Source organism: Taurulus bubalis, assembly GCF_910589615.1.
Source record: "Taurulus bubalis genome assembly, chromosome: 1".
Classification (NCBI taxonomy): domain Eukaryota; kingdom Metazoa; phylum Chordata; class Actinopteri; order Perciformes; family Cottidae; genus Taurulus; species Taurulus bubalis.
In genome coordinates, this window is record NC_136589.1 from 11,663,875 (window position 1) to 11,685,680 (window position 21,806).

Below are 21,806 nucleotides of genomic sequence, written 5' to 3' on the forward strand. Positions count from 1 at the left end.
CTGCAAAACATTTAAAGATACTCTAGCAAATGAATGTGCAGTAAGAAGTATAACATGCAATCTGTACAGTACTTAAATAGTTTACAGTAGTAGTACTTAGTTACTGTGTGTTCACCATACAAAGACAAACTGAAGGCGACGCGACGTGGAGTTCGCCCCCATTCATTTTCTATGAGACACGAGCGAATCGCTTCTGATTCCCTAATGAGGACGAAGTTCGCCTGGAAACCCCGTAGCGATTTGCCGAAAAGCCAATAAAAAGTGTCGTGGTGGTTTTTGACGAGAGAGCATCTTTGGTGTGTTTTTTTACCTGCTTCGAAAGTATTGCGTAGAGTGTGAAAGTCAGTCCGTGGGGGAGAAAAGTGTTGTTCCTTTTGTAAGTAGCAGGATTACTTATCTACAGTTGCTCATGTGCAAGCTGACTTAATTAATATCCGCAAGTTATGTATGGATAACATGGGACATTAAGATTACATTTTAGTCCCCTAGCGTCCAAGCTGCCTGCTTAAACTACAGGCTAATATAATGCTATTTCTTATAGATTTTACAGACAAAATGTTTCCCCAAGAAGCTTATTTGCAGCTATGTTCAGGTTGTAAATCTTCAGGCACGTAGCTTGCGTGTGAAATACTTGAAATGTACGTTGTAGTTTATTTTATGCATCGAAAAACCCGCCTGTTACAGAACCATCCATGAAAGAGTTAGTGTCTTTCCAGGGAATAAACCCAGCCCACTGCAGCTTTGCAGCCTTCTCCTCCTCCTCATCCTCCTCCTCCTCCTTCTGCTCAGTGACGGCTGCACAGCTGGCAATTTACAGACAATACCGCTACAAGGAGTAATTGGCTGCTCCCGCAAATTGGACCTGCGTTTGATGGAGGAGATGAATTAGCTTAAGTACTGGGATATTTATTCATATTTTGCCTTCGGGGTTTCAGTTTGGGAACTTTTTGGGATCACCAAAAACTGAAGACCCAGCCCCCCTCCCGTCTCCACTGGAACCGTTATAACCTCCTCATACTGGAAACATAAGGTAAGGCAGATCTGTTGGTAGTTTGAGATTGAAATGGAAAGAAATTAAATGCAGGGTGAAAAAAAAAAAAGTATTGTAGTAGTTTCAACAGTAAAACAACAACAAAAAGCAAGTTACATGTAATACCCTGTGAGGCAGTACTGTGCTTTAAAGTGGCTTCATACAAAATCAAGCCCCATTCATAATATATATATACTAGTACAATAACGCTTTCACTTTTAGGATGCTGAATATTGGAGATGGAAAAAATGTGAGGAATGCTGCAACAGGAAACAAGATGTGGTCCCAAAGCCACATATTGACTTGGAAAAATAGTCTGAAGTGTATTCACAGGAATCCTTGCTAACAAAATATCTGGTGTGATGCACTGAAATGTGTTAAATTGGTACAACCTTCTAATAAGTCACACTCATAAGGGGTAAATAAGTTGTAGCAATATTATTGAATGAACAATGAAGTATTCATTAATGCTTTGTTGGTCCTTTATACAGCTTAGAGCAACATTAGGGTTGTAAAATCCTTCCTGATGGTGTTAATTCATTAATAACTCCTTACTGATTAGCCATCAAGCCTGCTTTTTAAAAGATGCCCTGCAGTTGTTTTTCAGAATATAAGTGGTAAATTTGTGCATCAGTTGAGTCTCCTGGTGTCTTAATTAAAGAGCTAAAAATACGTAATAGCTTTTAAAGGATCCCTTATTAAAAAGTGGTCGTGTTAAATGTTTCTGTTGAGTTTGGAAAAGATTACAACCCTGTGTAATTGTTTTGGAGATTTTCAGATCAGAACGCCGACATACACTTTCTCAGAATTTCCAAGAAATGTTTGCCCACCATCTGTTTTCCATTTAGAGCAACCTTAGTTTCTTTTTTTTCCTGATCTCCCCTGTGTTTGCATCCTTCAGCGTTCCTCTGTGATTCCGTCATCTGTCCACTTTCTTAGATGTGGCTCGTGCTCACGGTGACTCGTTTAGACATAAAGCTTCACAAAGTTCCTCTGAGGTTAACAACAAGGCAGGAAAACCTTTTCTGTTGCCTCAGAAGCTTTCTGTTTTGGTCTACAGAAGCACAACGAGCTGCAAAACTCTGGTCGTGAAATGAATCAGCTCGCAGATTTAGAGTTGTGTTTGTTTTGGTGGTAATGTGTGCAAAGGGTCTCAGGCAAAGACTTTTTGATGACCAAAGTGTTCTGTATGTTGAAGCAAAGAGCTGCGCTAATGCAGAGAACTGCTGCTGCTGTTGGTTGATTTTAGCCTTTCACAAGACCTGATCCATGTGCACATTGGTATGGAGTGAGGGGCGAGATGGGGAGAGAACCAGTTCAATGGGGGTGCGAGAGCGAGTGGGTTGATTTTAATTAAGGTTAGACTGATTCAAATAGACATACCTGTCTGTGTGGCCTAACATGATGGCCACCAAATTAAATTGTAAATAATAATAATATTCTGTGTGTAATATACTTACCTACTTAATTCAACTTGGGTCTTTTGGCTGTGATCTTTATCTGTTAAGATAACATTGTACTGACATAGTAATTGCTGAGATCTGGAAATGTTGTGATTTCGCCGCAGTGAAAACACTCCAGACGTCAGCTGATCTGACACTTTAGTCATATTATCTAAACCACTTTATCTAGAGGTGTGACCGACAGTTGGTAATAATTAAACTTACAAATATCATATAGAAATGGAATTCAACCTCTGCATTTAACATATTCTGAGCCTTTGTAGGAGCAACCTGCTCAAACCCCTGAGTCACAGCCTTATGGAACAGAAAAGCTTAAAAGATAGGAGGAAGTCGGTCTGTAGATCTATTATATCTCAGCTTTACTATGCATACTTACTGGACGTATTGGTCTCAAATTGTTGTTAAGTTTGGTTTCATTCTTTCTGAGTATCTTTGTGTATTTTGCCCCTCCTTCTCCATGTTTATTTCTGCCGTCAACAACATTGATAAAGGCAGAAATCCTTAAAACAAGCTTTAATAAACAGAATATCTGCCTCAAAATGTCGCACCACATTGCTTCAGTTCAAAGCAGTGGCTATGCCTTTAAGGCTTAGTGTGAACGTGTGTGTCCTTCCATACGCCGTGAAATTGGACTCAGACGACGCAGTCAGTCTCAGACATGTTTTGGAATGGGCACCTTAAGTTTGTAATTTCTGTACAAACACATCACACTACTGTATTTGTGTCTCTGGAAGAACAACCCCCCCACTCTCTAAAAGCAAAGAAGGAGTGTTGCTGTCAAGTTATCAATAGCAGGCCTATGTCAGGAATGTTTAAGAGAGCAGGGTGAACCTTCTGTAGGGAAAAGGGGGCCTGTATCAAGAAATATGAATGAATATTAACCTGGTGGAAAAGGCCCTGAATGACAGGGATGTCTGCTCAATGAAAACCGAACAGTAGCTCGCCAACAGTAGGAACAAAATACTACAAGAAAACGGACAAACCTACTGTGAAAGGGCAGCTGATGATCATACATATAAACATTCATGTGACCTTTGTGATTGGCCTCTTCGTGTGACCAATGAGGTTTACGCCTTTATTAAACTTTCCCTGTTATTCTTCCCCCCGTCGGAGGGAAGTCAACACTGACCAGATGGTTTGCCTCAAACTGCTTGAGCAACTCGGTTATCAGTCCTTACAGTACTTTCATATGGTGAATGTATTTTCAGCTCCTCTGTGTGAACTCTCTTGGTTTTAGTTTCAACTACTTATAAGAAACAGTCAGGATATCATTTAAGGGGCTCCAGGGCTGAGCGCTGAGTGCTACCAGAAGAGTATTTGGAGAGACATTTGGGGGACAACTAAAACTTGGGCTGCTCAAAGTCCTCGAAAAGTGTCCCGAAATGGAATGAATTTAGAGAAAAAAGAGCAGACTTACCCACCTGTTCAGAAGTGTTCTGATCTAAATCATGTCTAACTCGCCTTAAAGGAGGAGAAATACACTGGAAACAGAAGGGAAATGATTGCCTGAGTTCGCTTGAAGGGAACAGAATTATCCAGCAAATAGCCCTAAAGCTCACTAATAAAGCATTGTATATATGAAGGTATTATTGGTTGCTTCCATACAAAAACTGAAACATTATGCTGTGGTTTTATGGAAAGTTATGTATCAGACAAATGCCAGCAAGCGGTAAGCGCATTTCCCATAATATCAGTTCATTGATCATATTCATTTCCTTCTGTTTTGCACATCATGTTCATCTCCCCTACTTAAAATAAACTCCAATGTGACATCAGTATCTCTTATAAGCAACTATCTGGGACGCACCGTATACAGAACGAGTTAAAGGTGTGATTGTTTCACTTACTATTTTATTGTTGTCTGATGATATTTTGTGCTCTCAGGTGTATAACTAGGTTTGTTGCCATTTGGGTCATTAGAAAAGCTTAATGGTGTTTTCTCAGCTTAGAAAATGATTTCTCATGCCTACAAGATACTTCCTGATGCACCAGAAACATTGTGTCCCGTGTCCCTTCTGTCTAATCTGTAGAAGGTGGTTTCTCCTTAATTCAGAGCATCATTGCCACTAACGCAGTACATTTGAAATGCATACACCTCATTCTACCTGAATGGGCCTAATATTCAGTGTTTAGATTTATAGAGAAACAGTCTTCTCATTAAACATTTCTTATTTTCTTCATGTGCAGCTGAAATAATGGAGAAGTCAATACGAAGGCAACAGTTAGTATTGAGCCTTCTGTTTGGGCTGTGGTTACCTTGCTGTCTGACCCTGACGACACCATCAAACACACCCACGCGGTCGCCCTCGCCAACGCCAACGCCAACACCAACACCAACGCCCACACCGTCCCCGTCCCCCCAGTCCCAGACCGCACGACTAAAGGTCAGACTGTCTGGATACCCCCGAAAACACAACGAGGGTCGGATAGAGCTTTTCCACAAGGGGGAGTGGGGAACCATCTGTGACGACGACTTCTCATTACATAACGCCAACGTGCTCTGTCGCCAACTGGGCTTCGTCTCGGCCACGGGATGGACCCACAGCGCCAAATACGGCAAGGGTCAAGGTAAGAGTGACCTCAGCCGCCTCCTAAGATTCAGCTTCTGACTTAATACACTGTGCGCTATCACATATGGGCATTTATGATGTCCAAAATGTTTGAATATCACGCAGTATATTCAGAGAATGCAATCATAGAATTCTGTGTGTCAAAGTAATATTTTATTAGTTTAAGTTTTGTCAGTTGGCAAGCCTCACCCATCCTCTAATTCAAGTACCTTAAACTACATTTGAATCATACTTTAATTTTGTAAAATTAGAAACCCTCATGTTTGTTTAGAATACTTTAAAACATAATGGACTACTATCTTTTATTCAGACTCTTGTCTAGAATAAGAGCAGCTGTGGAGACATTGTTGCCATAAGGTTCCAAAGCACCAAGTGTTTCTTCCAGGACTGGACTAATTAATTATTACTGGGAATACAAGGCCCTATTTTGTTTAGCATTCAAATGTATGCTGATGATATAGTTATTTATGTGAATGCTAAAAACAAACAAGCTGCAAACAATCTAACCACAGGCATTGCCCATGTATCAGATTTGTTTAGCGACTCATGTTTACACCTAAACAAAACAGTCTGTATGTTCTTTACAATGAAACCAACCTGATGTTTTTGTTAAGGAGAAAAGCTCAAGGCGGTGCAGACGAATATTATCTCTGTAGCTAACTCTGGCACATTTACATTGAGCTGGAAACTGAAATGTTGATTAAAGTGCAGTGTCACTGTGTAAATAAATACATAAATAAACTTTCCGAAAGACCCAGGAGTGTGCTGGGGCCACACTAACAGTCTGCTGCCTGTTCAGGGAAAATCTGGCTGGACAACGTGCTGTGCAACGGAGGTGAGAAGAGCATTGAACTCTGCAAATCCCGCGGCTGGGGCAACAGCGATTGCACTCACGATGAGGATGCTGGAGTTGTGTGCAAAGACGAGAGGATCCCTGGCTTTGTGGATTCCAACGTTATTGATGTAAGTTGTAATTCTGTTGCAGTAAAAAATTATCTGCATTTATTAGCTGTTAAAAAGCCCATAAACTGAGCTCTATAAGGCCACAGCCTACAGATTTATGGTTTAAGCCACATGGAAGACATTCATTGTCTTGGTGCTACTCCACCTGCAGCTGCCACACACATGGTGTTGATCCTCTACATGTGTATGAGCATGTTAAAGCAGCAGGCTCTCCATGTATGTAGTCCTCCTGTTGACGTAGTCGTGTGTGGGGAGCTTCCTTGGTAAACCTGACATACGCTCCATAACAGAGTGCAGCATCAGCTCCTGTGACTGATTGGTCGAGGTTGTGAACTCGTTGTGAAGGTCACCGGGTCAGATGGGAAAATTCAGTCCCCTTCTTCAGCAGCAACTCCCAGTTTGGGTTTAGTAATCCGAGCAAATTGTAGAGGATGAAATCACCCAAAGAGTTTTTTTATTTTTAAGGAGATGAACAGTTTGGTTTACTGACACTGTTCAGTTCACTTTACAGAGAGGTCTTTGTTTAATAGGAAACATTGCTGTTGAGTGCCGGGAGATTAAATTATTTAAAAGGAATTGGATTATTTATACTATATGATGTGTTATTATCATGATATCAATATTTAATTTTTTAAATGTCACATCATGGTTGGAATGAATTACCCAGGAGTAAATGTCATGTCAAAACGTTGGTAAATTATTAAATATGATTTACATTGTGACTATGATCTGTGGTCAGCACCTCTCCAACACTGGTTTGCATTCCTCATCTCTCTCATCCTTAAATATCACAGTTATCATCAATACCTGTATATCGTTACTCACCTAATTTCAAAGAACTGATACTCATTACATCAGAATAAGAAACCAGTTTATTTCCATATAGATTTTTTTACATACAAGAAACGGTCACAATAGATATAGTAAGAGAAAAGAGAAAAAAGTACCCTAGAAGTATATATACTTTATATCCGTTTTAAAGTATAAAAAAAGAGCTGTACAGTGTTTAAAACAAAGAGGAATGTGCAAAAATAATAACACAACATATGTAAATATATATATATTAATTGAGCTGTAAACCTAGAGATATGAAACTTTCGTTGACTCATTTTTGTCTTAATCATAAATACTAAGCAGTAAGTTAATTAAAGTCTATCAATCTCAATATTGTATAGAACAACAAATGGTATTGACTCATTGTCAGTCCCTTATGCGTGTGCGCTTTCACTCCCACTACCTCCAGTGGAATTATCTAAAGTGTTTGTATCCATGTGCTCTCAGGTGGGAATGATGGTTGAATGTGAAGCAAAGGGTTTGAAAAAAGACCAAGTGTGCTCAGTAACCCTCCCTGGATAAATAAAGATGTAAAACTGAGGGAAACTTGGAATCTTAACCTAAGAAAACATTGTTGAGTGGGATGCCGGCTATTTCCGGCTTGTCGTTTTTTTTGTTTTTGTCCTTTTTTTATGTCCATTTATTAAACAACTGGCCCGAGGTGAACAAGGTTAGAGCGGGGACTCGACCTCCGCAGACTCCAGGAAACGGCTTGAATGACTGGATGAGGTGTCTCTGTTACATAGAAGGTTCTTATGAAAAAAAGTTTCATAAGAGTTTCGTAAGTGGGCGGCCTCTCAGAGGCATAACTACTCTCCCTCTTTTGGCCCGTTGCTTCCAGTCAGGCTCTGTCCAATGTGGCGTCCAGACTATATAATCTGTGACCACAAACCCGTTTTTCTTTTCCAAATAAACCACAGCGGAAGTGACTCATTGCAAAGCTGGCAATCTAAGAGAGTAAAGTTTACCTCTTATGAGCTGTTTGCGCCTAAAATGACTCTGTAATAGCTGTGACTCATTGTTTAGTCTGTTCCTCTCATTCAAGAGTCTTAAAGAGACGTGCACATGTCTGTGTGCATAGATCATTATAAAGAAACTGCAAACTAAAGCCTCTTCACGTCATTTAACATTTAATCATTATGGATTTTAAAGAAATCAACACTAAAAGATACAAGAGGAAGAAAGATTTTCTGGATTATATATATGGATATTTATATTAAGATGTAGGTGCAGATGAGGAATGGGATTATGGTTTTTCCCTGAGTTTTCAGTCAAATTTAAATCTGGAATGATTATTATAATTTCCAAACAGGCTCAAGTCGATGAGAAGAAGATCGAGGAGGTGCGTCTCCGGCCCGTGGTCGCCATGTCCAGGAAGAAGCCGCCCATCGCGGAGGGCGTGGTGGAGGTGAGACACAAAGACGGCTGGGCGCAGATCTGCGACCTGGGATGGACGATCAAAAACACACATGTGGTCTGCGGCATGCTGGGATTCCCACACGAGAGAAAAGTCAACAAGAACTTCTACAAGTAAGCAGAACTGCTCGACTTCAACCAATAAACTCTGATTCTGGTTCCGCTGCATCTTACAACTATTTATACAGACATAAATCATAATAAAGACCAATATATATTCTTTTATTTAGTAGACTGGAGCTCATCTTCTGGAACATTTAAAGGTTTGATATTTTGGGAGATGTGCAAATTTGCTTTCTTGCCGAGAGTTAGATACAACTCTCATTACTTTACACTTAGCTGATGCTTTTATCCAAAGCGACTTACATTTTTGCTCTATACACCTTAGACACAGCAACTTGGGGTCTTGCTCAAGGATGCAACGACAAGGACTAGTAGAGCCAGGGCTCGAACCACCGATCCTCTGATTGAAAGACGGGCATGCTAACCACTGAGCCACAGTCATTACTGTAGGTATTATGAAGCTACTGCAAGCGGCTGGTTAGCTTAGCATGAATACTGGAAACCAGCATATAACCCACCGGAAAACTGATTTTGTATTTTTCACACTTGTAAATTTCTTTTAAAAGTGTAACTTAATTTGTGAGTTTTTTAGGTGCTGGTTGGTGTATTTTGTTACTTCTGGACAGGAGCCAGACTCGCTGTTGTTTCCTGTCTTTATGTTAAGCTAAGCTAGCCGGTAACACTTTCTTAACCAAGCGGTTACAGTGCCAGCCATATTACTGCAACGTCTCAATTTCGATTCCATTCTTGGGGGCTTTGTTTCTCTACCGTCTGCCAGAACAGCAGCTCTACAGCCGAGCACAAGAGTCTCTGATTGTTCTGTTCTGTTTCTTATTTCTTCCGAGGATGGTTTTGTCGGGTCACATATTTCATGTTCTCGGTCTGTGTTTATTACTTTGTTGATGAAGTTGCTTATTAACTGCCTGCCGAGATGAAAAAGCACCAACCAGCATGTGTTCTTCCCACATGTTTTTACATCTGCAGGGCTTTGTTGGTCACAGATAGTTCAGAACATTAACAGGCAACAAATTTAAGTATCAATTCATCGTTTATTTTTATTTAATCAGCCCAAAATGTAAAGCTCAAAAGTGAGGATTTGCAGTTTCTTTATGATTTATGTAATTTATATTGAGCATTGTTGAGTCTTTTTTTCTGTTCATCTTTAAAAATGTAAGTGTTTGAAGACATCCCCTTTGGTTTTCAGTTCATGATTGACATTTTTCACATTTCTTTGGGGCATTTTTTATTAACTAATTATGTTTTTAAATAATCATTTGGTCTGTAAAATTCCATCACAATTTACTAAAGTGTGATATCTTCCTTTCTTCTTCCGACCAACAGTCCCAAACCACATTCATCTACAATGATTTAAAAAAGAGAAAACCAGTAAATCATCATAATTGAGAGACTGGAATAAGGAACTTGGAGCATTTTTGCTTAATAAATGTCTCACGATAAATCGATTTTTCAAAAATAGTTTCTGATAATTTCTCCTTCTATCAACTAAGTGATAAAACGACTAATTGTTTGAGCCCTGAAGAAAACTATTTAAGGGCTGTAGCCCTAAAAATATAATTATGAAAATGATGAAGCACTAGAGGTCGTTTACAATGCAAATGGTAACCATGATAGTGTGTCTTTTACCTTCACAATCTTTTAATTTAATGTATCTATAAATGCATGCACAGGACAACTGGACAGAACCAAATTAATAATGGTCCAATTACATTTAAAACCTATTCACATTGTTTTCTTTACAAATTCAAACAACACAGACTCGGGATTGAAGAGACCTGTGAGTACTTTGGTGGACTCCCCGACCTCCACTTTCTTTCTTCCCAGTTTGTTCTTCCAGTTTGACTGCACACATTATTCATCCCCTGCAGATGGTTCACAGTAGTACGAGGGGAAATGTGTGTTTTCTCTCAAACATGTGTGAAGGCTGAGAGGAATGGGTTTTGGGTCAGGGAGGTCACATAATGAACAGACAACAACGACTGGAGAGAAGCCAACCTGCACTCAGAAACAGTCTCATTGTTGTGTGTTGTCTCTGACCTTCTGACATTTTTAGGTCTTTTTGGTTGTATTGTATGAATGTAGGATTTGAGAACTCCAATCCAGGTTTAGTTTTTACTTCAGTACTTAAAATGTACCTCCGAGTTTGGTCTTGAAGGTATTTTAAAGAGACTATTTTGCAATTGTTCCAAATATTTGACCATTCTCATGGCAAAACAATATGTGTGACTGTCATTAACAGCTGTTATTACAGCAGTTTCTTTGGTATTGGTATTTCAACATTTTCTGAATCTGCTTCTCACAGATGATTTTACAAGGCAAACATTTTCAGAAGAATTAAATGTTCAGATGAAGGCAGTGATACCTTGAATAAAGAAAGTAGCACCTTAGCACTTTAGTAGCACTTAAATGGCACTTACTGATAGCGCTTTGTAGTTTAACTTTCTTGAAGAAATTGTACTTTCTTGATTCTTGTTGTTCTGAGTTTGTACTCATGGTTGAATGCACTTATTGTAAGTCGCTTTGGATAAAAGCATCAGCTAAATGAAATGTAATGTAAATTGTGTAAATAATTACATTATCATTTAACTAATTAAGTTTAGACTTTAAGTGTTTTGGGGCGTTGTCTTTAATAATAATAATGGTTCAAAGTAATGAGAAATTCAAACCCAACATCTCCTAGCATATTTCATTCCCTGTAGAAATTGAGAATTTAAAGTAATTATTGCTGATACCAGACATATTTAGGGATTTTCCTATGATGAGGTACTATGTTAGATTTTAAGAAAAGCTCATATCGTTGGAGCTAAAAACCTTCCATTCAACAGACTAAAAATGAATACTCACATCATTTTCTGTGAGTTCAGTTGTACATCTGAAGTCTGACGTGAAAAAACTGAACAATTATCAGGTTTAATTGTTTAGTTTGTCACCTTGTTACTGTCACTGACCTGCCATAGTATTAGCAGCCAGTACCATTGATACTGTATGTATCAATGAGGTCTTGTAGACTCAAACGGCCGCCATAGTTCTGAATAGTTGGAATAGCTCTGTGATTGTGATCATACCTCGGTGACCTGAGTCTGTAATACAATTTACTAAAGTCTTGAGGAATGCTATTCACCGCTGACCCTCCAGTACTTTATCTGAAAGGTGTGTGTGTGTGTGTGTGTGTGTGTGTGTGTGTGTGTGTGTGTGTGTGTGTGTGTGTGTGTGTGTGTGTGTGTGTGTGTGTGTGTGCGTGTGTGTGTGTGTGTGTGTGCGCTGTGTATGCAGCCTGTGTGTGTGTGTATGCAGCCTGTGTGTGTGTGTAGCTCAGAGGCAGTTTGTGTGCGCTGTATATGCAGCCTGTGTGTGTGTGTGTGTGTGTGTGTTGTCTCTCTCCTGTATGTGATGGAATCTGGCTGTCTCACTGTTGCAGACTTCTGAAAAAGCGAGCAGCTGAGACGCTCTCCAGGCCAAAGGTCAATGTTTCAGCCGGTGGAAGGTACTTGTCCCCAGGAAAACCCTCCGTCCTGCACACTGCAGCTTTGACAGGGGGTTTCCTGTTGGTATACTAGACAATAACTATTTAGCTCCTGTTTCTAGCTAGTTGCCCTCTTTCATTTACCGTATTATCGTGAAGAGCCGGATGTGAATGGGTTGTAGATCTTTATTTTATCCTGCTGAAGCTCTTGGTTGCCTTGTGTGGAGGTTTCTTCTTATTTCTGTTTATTGTCTTTCACATTTCCACTGACATGGCACAAATTGTAAAGACGTCAAATTCAAATTGATATTAAGTGCAGTAAATGCACAACAATTTTTCTTCTTTGCTCTCAACATGAAGTCAATTGTTTGTGTATTTTTATTATGTTGACTATTTGAGGCCCTTATTGATGAGACAGACGTCGTTAATCTGTGCTGCGTCAGTTACCGGGGATCCATTTCTCCACAGATTAGTCCTTAGAAATCCCATTCCTCTTAACATTATGGCATGCTTTTTGGAGGATGTCCGTAACTTTTCATCCTGGGTTCTTCAACAAAAAACAAGGTCTTGTGAGAGTCCACGTGACAACAACCGACTTGTGTCTGGTAGAATTTGCAAATAATTACCAGATGATTGTGGTGTGGAGACCCCGACAATAATATACCTGGTACTCAAACAAGGTCCCCCAAAAATTGGGTTGAGTTAAGGATCAAGGAAGAGTTCATTTTCACTATTTAATTCACTGTAGACGTGAGCCCACTGTGAGTAAGAGTCATAAGCGTCAAAAGACTATTCTGAATATTGGTTTCTCCTCAACTGAAGTTGATAACTATATAATTAATCAGATCTGACAACCAAAATCTTTTCGGATGGAGGTCTCTGAAGCGAGATCTTATCAAATGAGGGTCTGGGATTTAATGTGTATGAATTTAGGGATCCTTCCCACGAAAAAGACTGAGAACCACTTCTTAAATTGATAAGCTCGGCTTTATATGTTTTCCTTGTTGTCAACAAATTCCACGAAAAGATCAAAACCAACGATCAGGTTGAACCACTTTCAGGTTTGTTGTTAGGTTGGAGCCACATTTCCATAATCTCTCGATATGTTAAAACTAGATAATAATTTATTTTCAGATTCTAAATGAGTCGGTTCTGGACCAGAGTAATCTGAGGTTTGTTTCACAACAATTCTCACATAAGACCTGTATGGAGACAGTTGAAGAACCAATTAGCATAGAGTGTGGTTTATGATATTTAATATCATGCTTTCCTCATTAAACCTACCTCCTTGGTTTAAAAGCATTCCCATGCAGTAAACAAAATCAATGTGGTAACTTGAGGTTCACATTGGTACATTGGTGAACTTGGAACTACAAGTACTACACACACATTTATGATCATGCTTCACGTGTCATACAATATGTGGCCAAAGGTATATGGACAACCAAACACTTCCAGTTCTCCCACACCAAACTGGGAAAATCACATTATTATTAATGTGTTTAAACAGGGAAGAGTTTAAAATATTAGAAAAAAGATCCCTTCCCCAAATAAAAACCAACAGTCTCAGACAAAAGTACACAAGAGGATGTAGATAAGTGTCCACATACTTTTGGCTGTGCAGTGAATATGAGCCTGTGTTGATGAAACATGTCAAAATAGCTGCTAAACCTCCAAATTTCAACTTAATTCTTTGTCATATGTGTGTTTATTTACATGCATTTAAAAGGGATGCTTCTTATATATATACGATATAACAAGTTAACTCTTTTAAACAACCATGTTGAAGGAGACACATCCTTCAGTTCGTCATGTAACTTTTGTTCCTGTGATTTTTCATGCATTTTACGTAATATCTGTGATTTTTCACTTTGTCCCCTCGTGTTCTCCTGACTGTGCAGTCTAACCCGTGTTTACCTTGCAGGCAGACATCCAAAGCTAAAGCTAACTCTAAGTCTAAACAGAGCAGCGCTGGCAAAAGGTAATCTGAGGATCAACAGAAATTCAAGCTGTCTGAAAAGACCCGCATACATCCTGCTTCCACAAGACTCACCAAGAAATGTCCTTTAAACCAGTGGTTCTCAACTGGTCTGACTGTGGGACCCACCATCACCCTTGAATGACAAGCCGCGACCCAAATTGAGGAACATGTTCAACTTCTCAAATTGATTTAATGAAAATATGGTGCAGTTTGAACCTGAGATAGTACAGTATGCACGAAAAAAACTAGTTAAAAATATTCCCTTTTACACTCAATTTAAAAAACAAAAACTGCATCTTAAGGACACAAGGTAATATATAATATATATAATAATACAACATGCATAACAACTCAGTAACTTCAGCCTTTTTAACAGACTCAATAGCTTTCATGAACAAACATGAAATAAAAAAGTCCAACTACTGAGAAGTAGTTCAAAAAAGACTACAATTATGTAACTTTAGCTGAGAATACTCACTAACGGAATCTATGACAACCAATGCTGCACTATGGAGACAATTTAGTGTCTTGAGGAGCATTACACAAAAAGTGCAATTAAAAAATATTCAAGTTTACAACATTAACTTTTCTTCTGGTTACCTTATCAGTAGGTAAATACTGAAAAACATGAAGCAGTACTCACTTCAACCTGAGGTGTAAACTGACATGACCTGAGTCTGGAGGAATTCATACTGGGAGAACTGAGGATGTTTGCTCCTGCCAAGAGTCTCAAAATCTGGAGTTATGCTGCGTTCACACCAAAAGCGTTGCAAATTTTTCGCGCAAGTAGATTACATGCACAGGATGCATTGACTTATATTGTCATATATTGTATGGATGCGATTAACGCGCATTTCCACCGAGCGGCAAAAAATGTGCCTCATTCACGGATAATATTATGAATCCGGACACGAGGGCGTTTGATTTTCCGAGGTTTGTCGGACTTCCGCAACATGTAAAAAGCAGACATAGTGGTTATTGCTTCCATGGTGGGCGGTGGATATGAAAGGTTTTCATGGCGATAAGCCACTCCTCCTCTCCGAATGAAACTCACGCGAGTAAAGCGAAAATTTGCTTCGCTTTTGGTGTGAATGCTAAGGAGTGTGAAGAGACAGCACTCCGCTGCATCAAAAATCCCCTTCAAAATAAAAGCACATGATCTTTTTTCTTAATTTTTTTCCCCTCAAGGCAAAGACCCACTGAAAACGGGTCCACGACCCACTTTTGGGTCGCGACCCACCAGTTGAGAATCATTGCTTTAAACTAATAAGAAAGTCAGAACAAATGTTAGCTGTGTGTTCATAAGATCAGACAAATATGTTAGTTGAATGAATATTTAGTCAAAGTACGACTTCAATAGATCTGCAGAATTAAACACTCCTCATGTGTGCTAAAACTATGCAAATGTTTCCAATGATTTTTGATCAAAAAGAGCCATTTTCTGTTGAAAAGGAATAGTTCGGAAATATGCTTGTTCCCTTTTCTTGGCATAAGTTAAATAAGAAGATTGATACCAGTTTAGCGTAATATATTTACAGTGCAGGCATGATAGTGGTATCAATCTTCTCCTCTAACTCATTACATTACATTTATTTAGCTTGTTATCCAAAGCAACCACAGTAAATACTTTAAATGTGGGTAGAACCCAGACATCTGATATATAAAGTGCTACATTTAGACACAATAAGAGATAAAGAACTGTTGTTTTGTGTGTTTCCATCTTGGCCCATAAAATAAAAACAGTCTGAACAGATGAGTAACTCTTGACAAACAATATGTTTAGCATTATTACTAAAAAGTCAAACTTTGCCTCTGGTTAATGGTTTTGCAAGTTCAATTTATACAATCAGCTCCACTTATTATTTGTTTTTACTGGACAATTAGACACAATTAAATAGTCTCAAAGCAGAGGGCTAAGTACACTACATTTGTGCTGTTGATGAACACCATTCTACCACAATGCAATGCACAAAAGAAATATAGCTGGAAAACATGTTGATAAATTGTGAGAGATGGTGAAACAGTTCCAAATATAACATTGAACAACCAAAACTTATGTATTAAATCTAACAATTTTGATGTCTTTGTGAAGTTTAGTTTTTCAACACATTTTTGTTTTTCTAAAACAATATTATATGATGATTAGTAAATACATCCTGGATATAATAAGTATGTCTTTGGGACACAGTTAATGTTCCCGCCATCACAGTCCTTGTCTCCGCTCCCTCCAGGTTGTATTTGGAGCGTCAGAAGAACCACTTCCACATTCACTCGGTGACGTGCACGGGCACGGAGGTCCACCTGGCATCGTGTCCTCTGGAGTTCAGCAAGCCGAACGCGACGTCCACCTGCGAGGGCGGCATGGCGGCCGTCGTCAGCTGCATGCCGGGGCCGCTGTTTATGCAGAACAAAGCCTTGAAAAAGAAACCTAAAACTTCGGTAAAGTATTCTTTAAATCGATTAAATTGTCCTTTTTTTCTCAGTAGATATTTTGACTTGCTATCGTAGGAAAAGCACCAGCGTTTCTTATTTTCATAAAAAATGTATCCGCTCTTTTCAAGTGGGTCGCTGGTCCATGCGTGGGCGAAAAAATATTCTAAGAAAAAAAACCTGTGCTTCAATTTGCAAATTAAATCAATTTGAGAATTTTCTTCCTGAATTTGGGTCACGGCTTCTCATTCAGGGGTGATGGTGAGTCCCGCAGCCAGACCAGTTGAGAACCACTGGTTTAAAGCCTGTCACTGAAGTAGAATTGGTTTCTCATAAAGCAGAACTTTATTACTCTGTTGAGCATTACATTTAAATCTTGAGCTTAGAAACAGCTTTCGACTGCGTCTCATGGTCTTCCTCAGTAGATGTGTTGTAATGGACATAACTCAGCTGTGCGTTGAACTTTGGTCACATTATGCGCTTTAATTAAGAAAAAGCAGTCTGTGGACCTTGAGTTGCCGTGCACCCTATATAGGTTGAATTTTACACATGATAGTTAAACTGTGTAAAAGATTTCAATAATCATGAGTAAATATATTGATGTTTCACATCAAATTAAACAAGATAACCTGGGCTACAATAATTAGTCAGCCGTTACAACACAACTCTAACACCTAAACTAAAATAATTATTAAAACATCATAATCATAGTTTATAAGTCAGCACACTCGGCATGTTTCCGGAACTAGCAACCAAACTTTGCCTGACTGTTCACATATTGTGCTATGATTTGGGAGAGCTTTAGACCTTAGTGAGGCATCATTTCAAAGAGATAATCATCCTAAAAGTGTTTTTTTTATAGGCGGACCTGAAACTTTTATTTTTCAAAAATGTATTTTCAAAAAATGTTCAAGCTTTATTTACTCTTAACCAGTAACATATATACTAATATTTACACATCTGAACAAAAGCTCACATGGGCCAAAAGCTCACATTTCCTTTATTATAACACAAGAATTCAAATAGCCCTTGTGGTTGCAGAGATACACCCTTTTTAGTTTGGGTATGTTATTTCGAGCAGAAAATATATATATATATATATTAATTTTTTTTTTAATTTTAAGTAATGGAGGAAGACTAAATTAAAATAAGACCTTCTGTATCGATAACTTCATTCCATAAATATTAAAACTCATTAAATATATACCAAAAATCGTACCTCGAGGCCCGTGAATGGGAAATGGTTGAGAGCTCCAGAAAAAGTTATTGGCCCTTGAGTAACGTTTTCGTGCCCCATAATGATCTAATTTCCTTTTTCCAATTTGACGAGAACAAAATTCTCAGTGAAATATGTATATCTTTTAATAATTGAAGCAGTCTAAACTAACGATACTACATTTTCTGTATCAGATCTTCTTGAGAGATAGCTCCATTAAACAGTTATTACAACGTATTAGCCAATAGCATAAAATATATAGTTTTATGTGTCTGCTTGTTCTCTAGAGCAACGTGAGGCTGAAGGGAGGTGCCAGGGTGGGCGAGGGCCGGGTGGAGGTGCTGAAAGACAACGAGTGGGGAACCGTGTGTGACGATCGCTGGAACCTGCAGTCGGCCAGCGTTGTCTGCAGGGAGCTCGGCTTCGGCAGCGCCAAGGAGGCGCTCACTGGAGGCCGCATGGGACAAGGTGAGTTGAAAAGGAAATTGAAAATGTATTTTTATTTCTCCCCACCCATACGTTGGTAACTACAATGAAGAAGTAAAAGAGATAATAGGTAATTCCGTAATACAAGCTAGCCAACGTTTTTAATTTGATGTGGTTTAAGGCAGGGTGTGTTCATTTAGTGCAATGTGCATTTTGATTGGAGGTGAATAATACTCTTTTCAGCTTTGTCACTTTAGACAGAAGTTGGGTGAAATAGGTAAAAAATTAAGTAGTTAACCTCCTGTTTGAGAGGAGGCCAAGAAATATTTGAATATAATGTGAATATTCAACCCGAGTGTGATTTGGCACATGTTGTGATGTAGCCTTGTCATGTCCGCCTTAAGAGGCAGCGCTTTATCCCTTTCAAGGGTCTATAGGTTCACCCTGCATTTATAGAGAAGTTTCCAGTTTGGTTAACCTCAACGAATCAGATCTCTGGCTCCACCCACAGAGGTTTACCTCCACCTGTGATGTTATTTCTGCATCCTTTGATAATATTTGTAGGAGTAAAGGTGAAGTCTGTGAGCCCTAATGAGACGTTATGCCTCATTACAAATCAAAACATGGCAAAAGTAAAATGTGTGTTTAAAATGTTGACTTGTATGTCGGGCTGTAATGAATAGTTAGAAGCTTCATTCATAGCGTTGACATTCAAATTAATTGTAACATGCTCCTCAAACAATAATTGTTTCCATGTCTATCTATTGCGTACATTTTTTTTACAGTTGCAGATAAACTAGTATTATTAGTGGTTTATTATGTGTGGAAAAAGATTCCAGTGGTAGCTACGTATTATTTCCAATAACTGAAAAGTCAAAGAATTCACAACATGTTTTTAACAAACAAAATGATCTACTGCATTTGATATTTGTAGGCATTAGGCTTTCAAAAACAAGAATTTCACTGTAGTCAAAAAAACATTTGCTCGCCTTGCTTGCTGTGCAAAAAGGAGGCGGCAACACCTGTATGAACGAGGCAGTGTAGCAGCAATCTAACAGCACCAAAAACCTCATATATATAGCCACAATAAAACAAAATCAGTTTTTCTCCCAAGGTGACAGACATTTGAAATTTCATTCCAAAACCCTCAATAGACCCCCCTGAATGTAAAAAACATTGGGTGAATCCCTACCTGATATTAATGTTGATCCCCTCGCCACACAATCCTTTTTTTAAAGGTTAGCCCAGTCGATTCTGTGCGTTGCATTAATAAATCCCTCTAAACCCGTCACCTGAGGCGGGATGTGTTTATAACTGTCTTCAGACAGGACATCAGTCACCAGCCGTCCATCTGCAGCGTCTTGTCCGTCAGGTCATTACTGATAATCTTCTCTCAACAAGGAGGGCACATACCTACACAGATTCCTCATTATTTGTAATAAGTTCAGGAATTCTGTGCATGACGAAAGAAAAGAAACAAAGATAAAAACACATGAAGGAATGACGCCCACCACGGGAAACAAGTGTGCGGCCCTTTTTTCTGAACAAGTTTCCACAATAATAGACAAATGTCAGTGTATAATCTCCACTACAATCCTGACATTCATTAAATAGCTCTTTTCTATGGTTTATTTTCTGATTCCTGAGATACCATTTCTGATACCATCTGTGTTGCTCCAGCGAGGTTACGGACCACTTCATGTGAAAATGAGGCAGTCGATTTTATAAATCCAACTTGAGTGAACGGTGAATAGTGACTAGAAACAAACACAAACTAAAAGCACAGATGCTGATGGATTTGATTATTGAGATCATCATTGATCAATGATAATATGAGACAGACACTCAGAGTCTAAGAAAAACTTACAGAATTGTTAAAATAATATTTAAAAAAAAACTAAAACAAATTTCAGCAAGAGGAAGGGCACGGGAAGTGAAACAGTACTGTGAATAATTATTCTCTAACCAAACAAAACTGTAAGTGTTGTCACGCCACTCTGGATTAAGCTAAAATATGTGTGTGTGTGTGTGTGTGTGTGTGTGTGTGTGTGTGTGTGTGTGTGTGTGTGTGTGTGTGTGTGTGTGTGTGTGTGTGTGTGTGTGTGTGTGTGTGTGTGTGTGTGTGTCTCCGTCATAAGAACATGGAGTTAGTGTGTAGTTGTTTTGGGGTAAACTGCCCACAGATTCAACCGAAGAAGAAACAAGCAGTCTTTTGAAGGGCAGTTCTCAGAAACGCTGGGTGGGGAAGTCTTCTCCTCTGTGTGTACATTATGATTTCTACCACCGAGGAAGTCGGTCGAGGAGACTCTCTGAGGCAGCAGCAGAACCTGCTCTGTGTTCAGATGGACGTTGGACCACCACCTGGCTGAAATAATCCGAGAAATGTTCCTAAACGTCACGGCTGAAGGAATTCCTTTCACGGGAACTTTGTGATACAATCACCTCATGGTGCTGTGACCTGGTAGTGATGGAGTGAGAGTTTCGAGGGCGAATGTAAACCAGGGTGTCGCTGACAGAGAACATGCATGCTCGGCAAACATGCCTCTGGTTGAAAAGACTGGACTCCATAACTACCAGTTCTGGATATGGAGTCAAGAATTTAGCATCAAAGGCATAGAAATCTGAACTAATATCACAAACAGCAAACAGGCTGTAAATCCTGATCCTCCTAATGACCCTCAGTGTGCCTTTGTCTGGTTATCAGCTGTTTTGATGTTATTTGAGTAACATTTTTATTTTTATTTGAGTCTCTGTGCTTTATTGAAAGAGGGATTCCACCTGCATTCAGTGTATTCAACCTTTTTCAAAGGTGGAAATAGTTCCATTATTATAGCTGGAATAAAGTGGACTGTTGGTTCGAGACATTCTTACTGATGCTAGACCACGACGCTTCATTAGCGGAACAGACAGAGAGAGCGTGTTGAGAACGGTTCAAACGAGAAAGGTAAATTAGGATGGGAAGACGCAAAGACAGACAGACTGAAGGGAAAACAACAAAGCACCGTGTATGTTTCAGCCGGTTAAAATAGCTCAAGGCGTAAGATAGAGATAGAGAGTAGGCAGTCCCTTCATATGAAGGTACATTCATATATGTTACATCGGCTTGCCGCGGCGGCCATAAGGTTTCACCAAATCCTTGATAAGTACCCCTTACAAAGGCGGATTTCACTAACAAACACATCTCTGTAACCCTACGAGCTTGTGGGAGTCTAAATATAAGCTTTCCAGATCCCCGATTAGTACCTGAATGATCACAAAACGGGCAGAGTATTTTCTTCTTTCTTCCTCCGTCTAACGTTTTCTTGTCCTCAAAGGTTCCTGCTCACATGCTTTCGTTCTGCTTACGTTCCTAGAACCACGTCATACAGCAAGTGTGGAAGGAGACGGACATTTTAAATCCCATCATGCCCCATTCAGACAATCTTTTCACATAAAATAAGTATTTTTTTCATTTTTGAACCGAACGACACAGTTTTTTTGACTGAAACTCCTTTGAACACCCAAATGCTGTGTTTTATTGTGATTCCGATTTCGATTCGTTAGGTCCTAATCTTTCCAAAAATTTCTCAATCGGTCTGAGAATAGAAAAAAAACGGAACCTACCTGCAGCTTTCTAATCTGATCTAAGCGCCTTTTTAATTGGTTTTAGGCTCATTAAATGCTGCAGTGGTTGCAACACATAAAGCGTCTGTACCCCATTAAAACCCACATTTTTATATAACTCCTTTTGCTATTAAAAGTATTAATAGCCAGGCTAATTTGATGAACAAAAAGAGAACTAGCATTCAACTCAAAGAAGTTTCTTTTAGAAATGCTGAGGAATGCCTCGGGCTGAAACACGTGCATGTCCTTCTGCTGCTGGTCATCACTTGTTTGGGAGTGCTGACTACTTCAATTCCTAGTTTTGTAATTTAATGAATTGTCATTTTTTAA

The 21,806-nt window shown here is 39.1% G+C and overlaps 1 protein-coding gene across 1 annotated transcript in view; it reads left to right on the forward strand.

Annotated features, from left to right (window-relative positions):
• The first annotated feature begins 953 nt into the window (after positions 1-953).
• Positions 954-21,806, forward strand: part of loxl3b (lysyl oxidase-like 3b) — a 28,059-nt gene continuing 7,206 nt past the window's right edge. The window contains exons 1-8 of the mRNA XM_079215197.1: positions 954-1,030; positions 4,681-5,061; positions 5,863-6,026; positions 8,173-8,390; positions 11,776-11,841; positions 13,745-13,801; positions 16,033-16,240; positions 17,735-17,915. Coding sequence (XP_079071323.1) covers positions 4,689-5,061; positions 5,863-6,026; positions 8,173-8,390; positions 11,776-11,841; positions 13,745-13,801; positions 16,033-16,240; positions 17,735-17,915 — 1,267 coding nt within the window. The 5' untranslated portion in view covers positions 954-1,030; positions 4,681-4,688. The remainder of the gene's footprint in view (positions 1,031-4,680; positions 5,062-5,862; positions 6,027-8,172; positions 8,391-11,775; positions 11,842-13,744; positions 13,802-16,032; positions 16,241-17,734; positions 17,916-21,806) is intronic.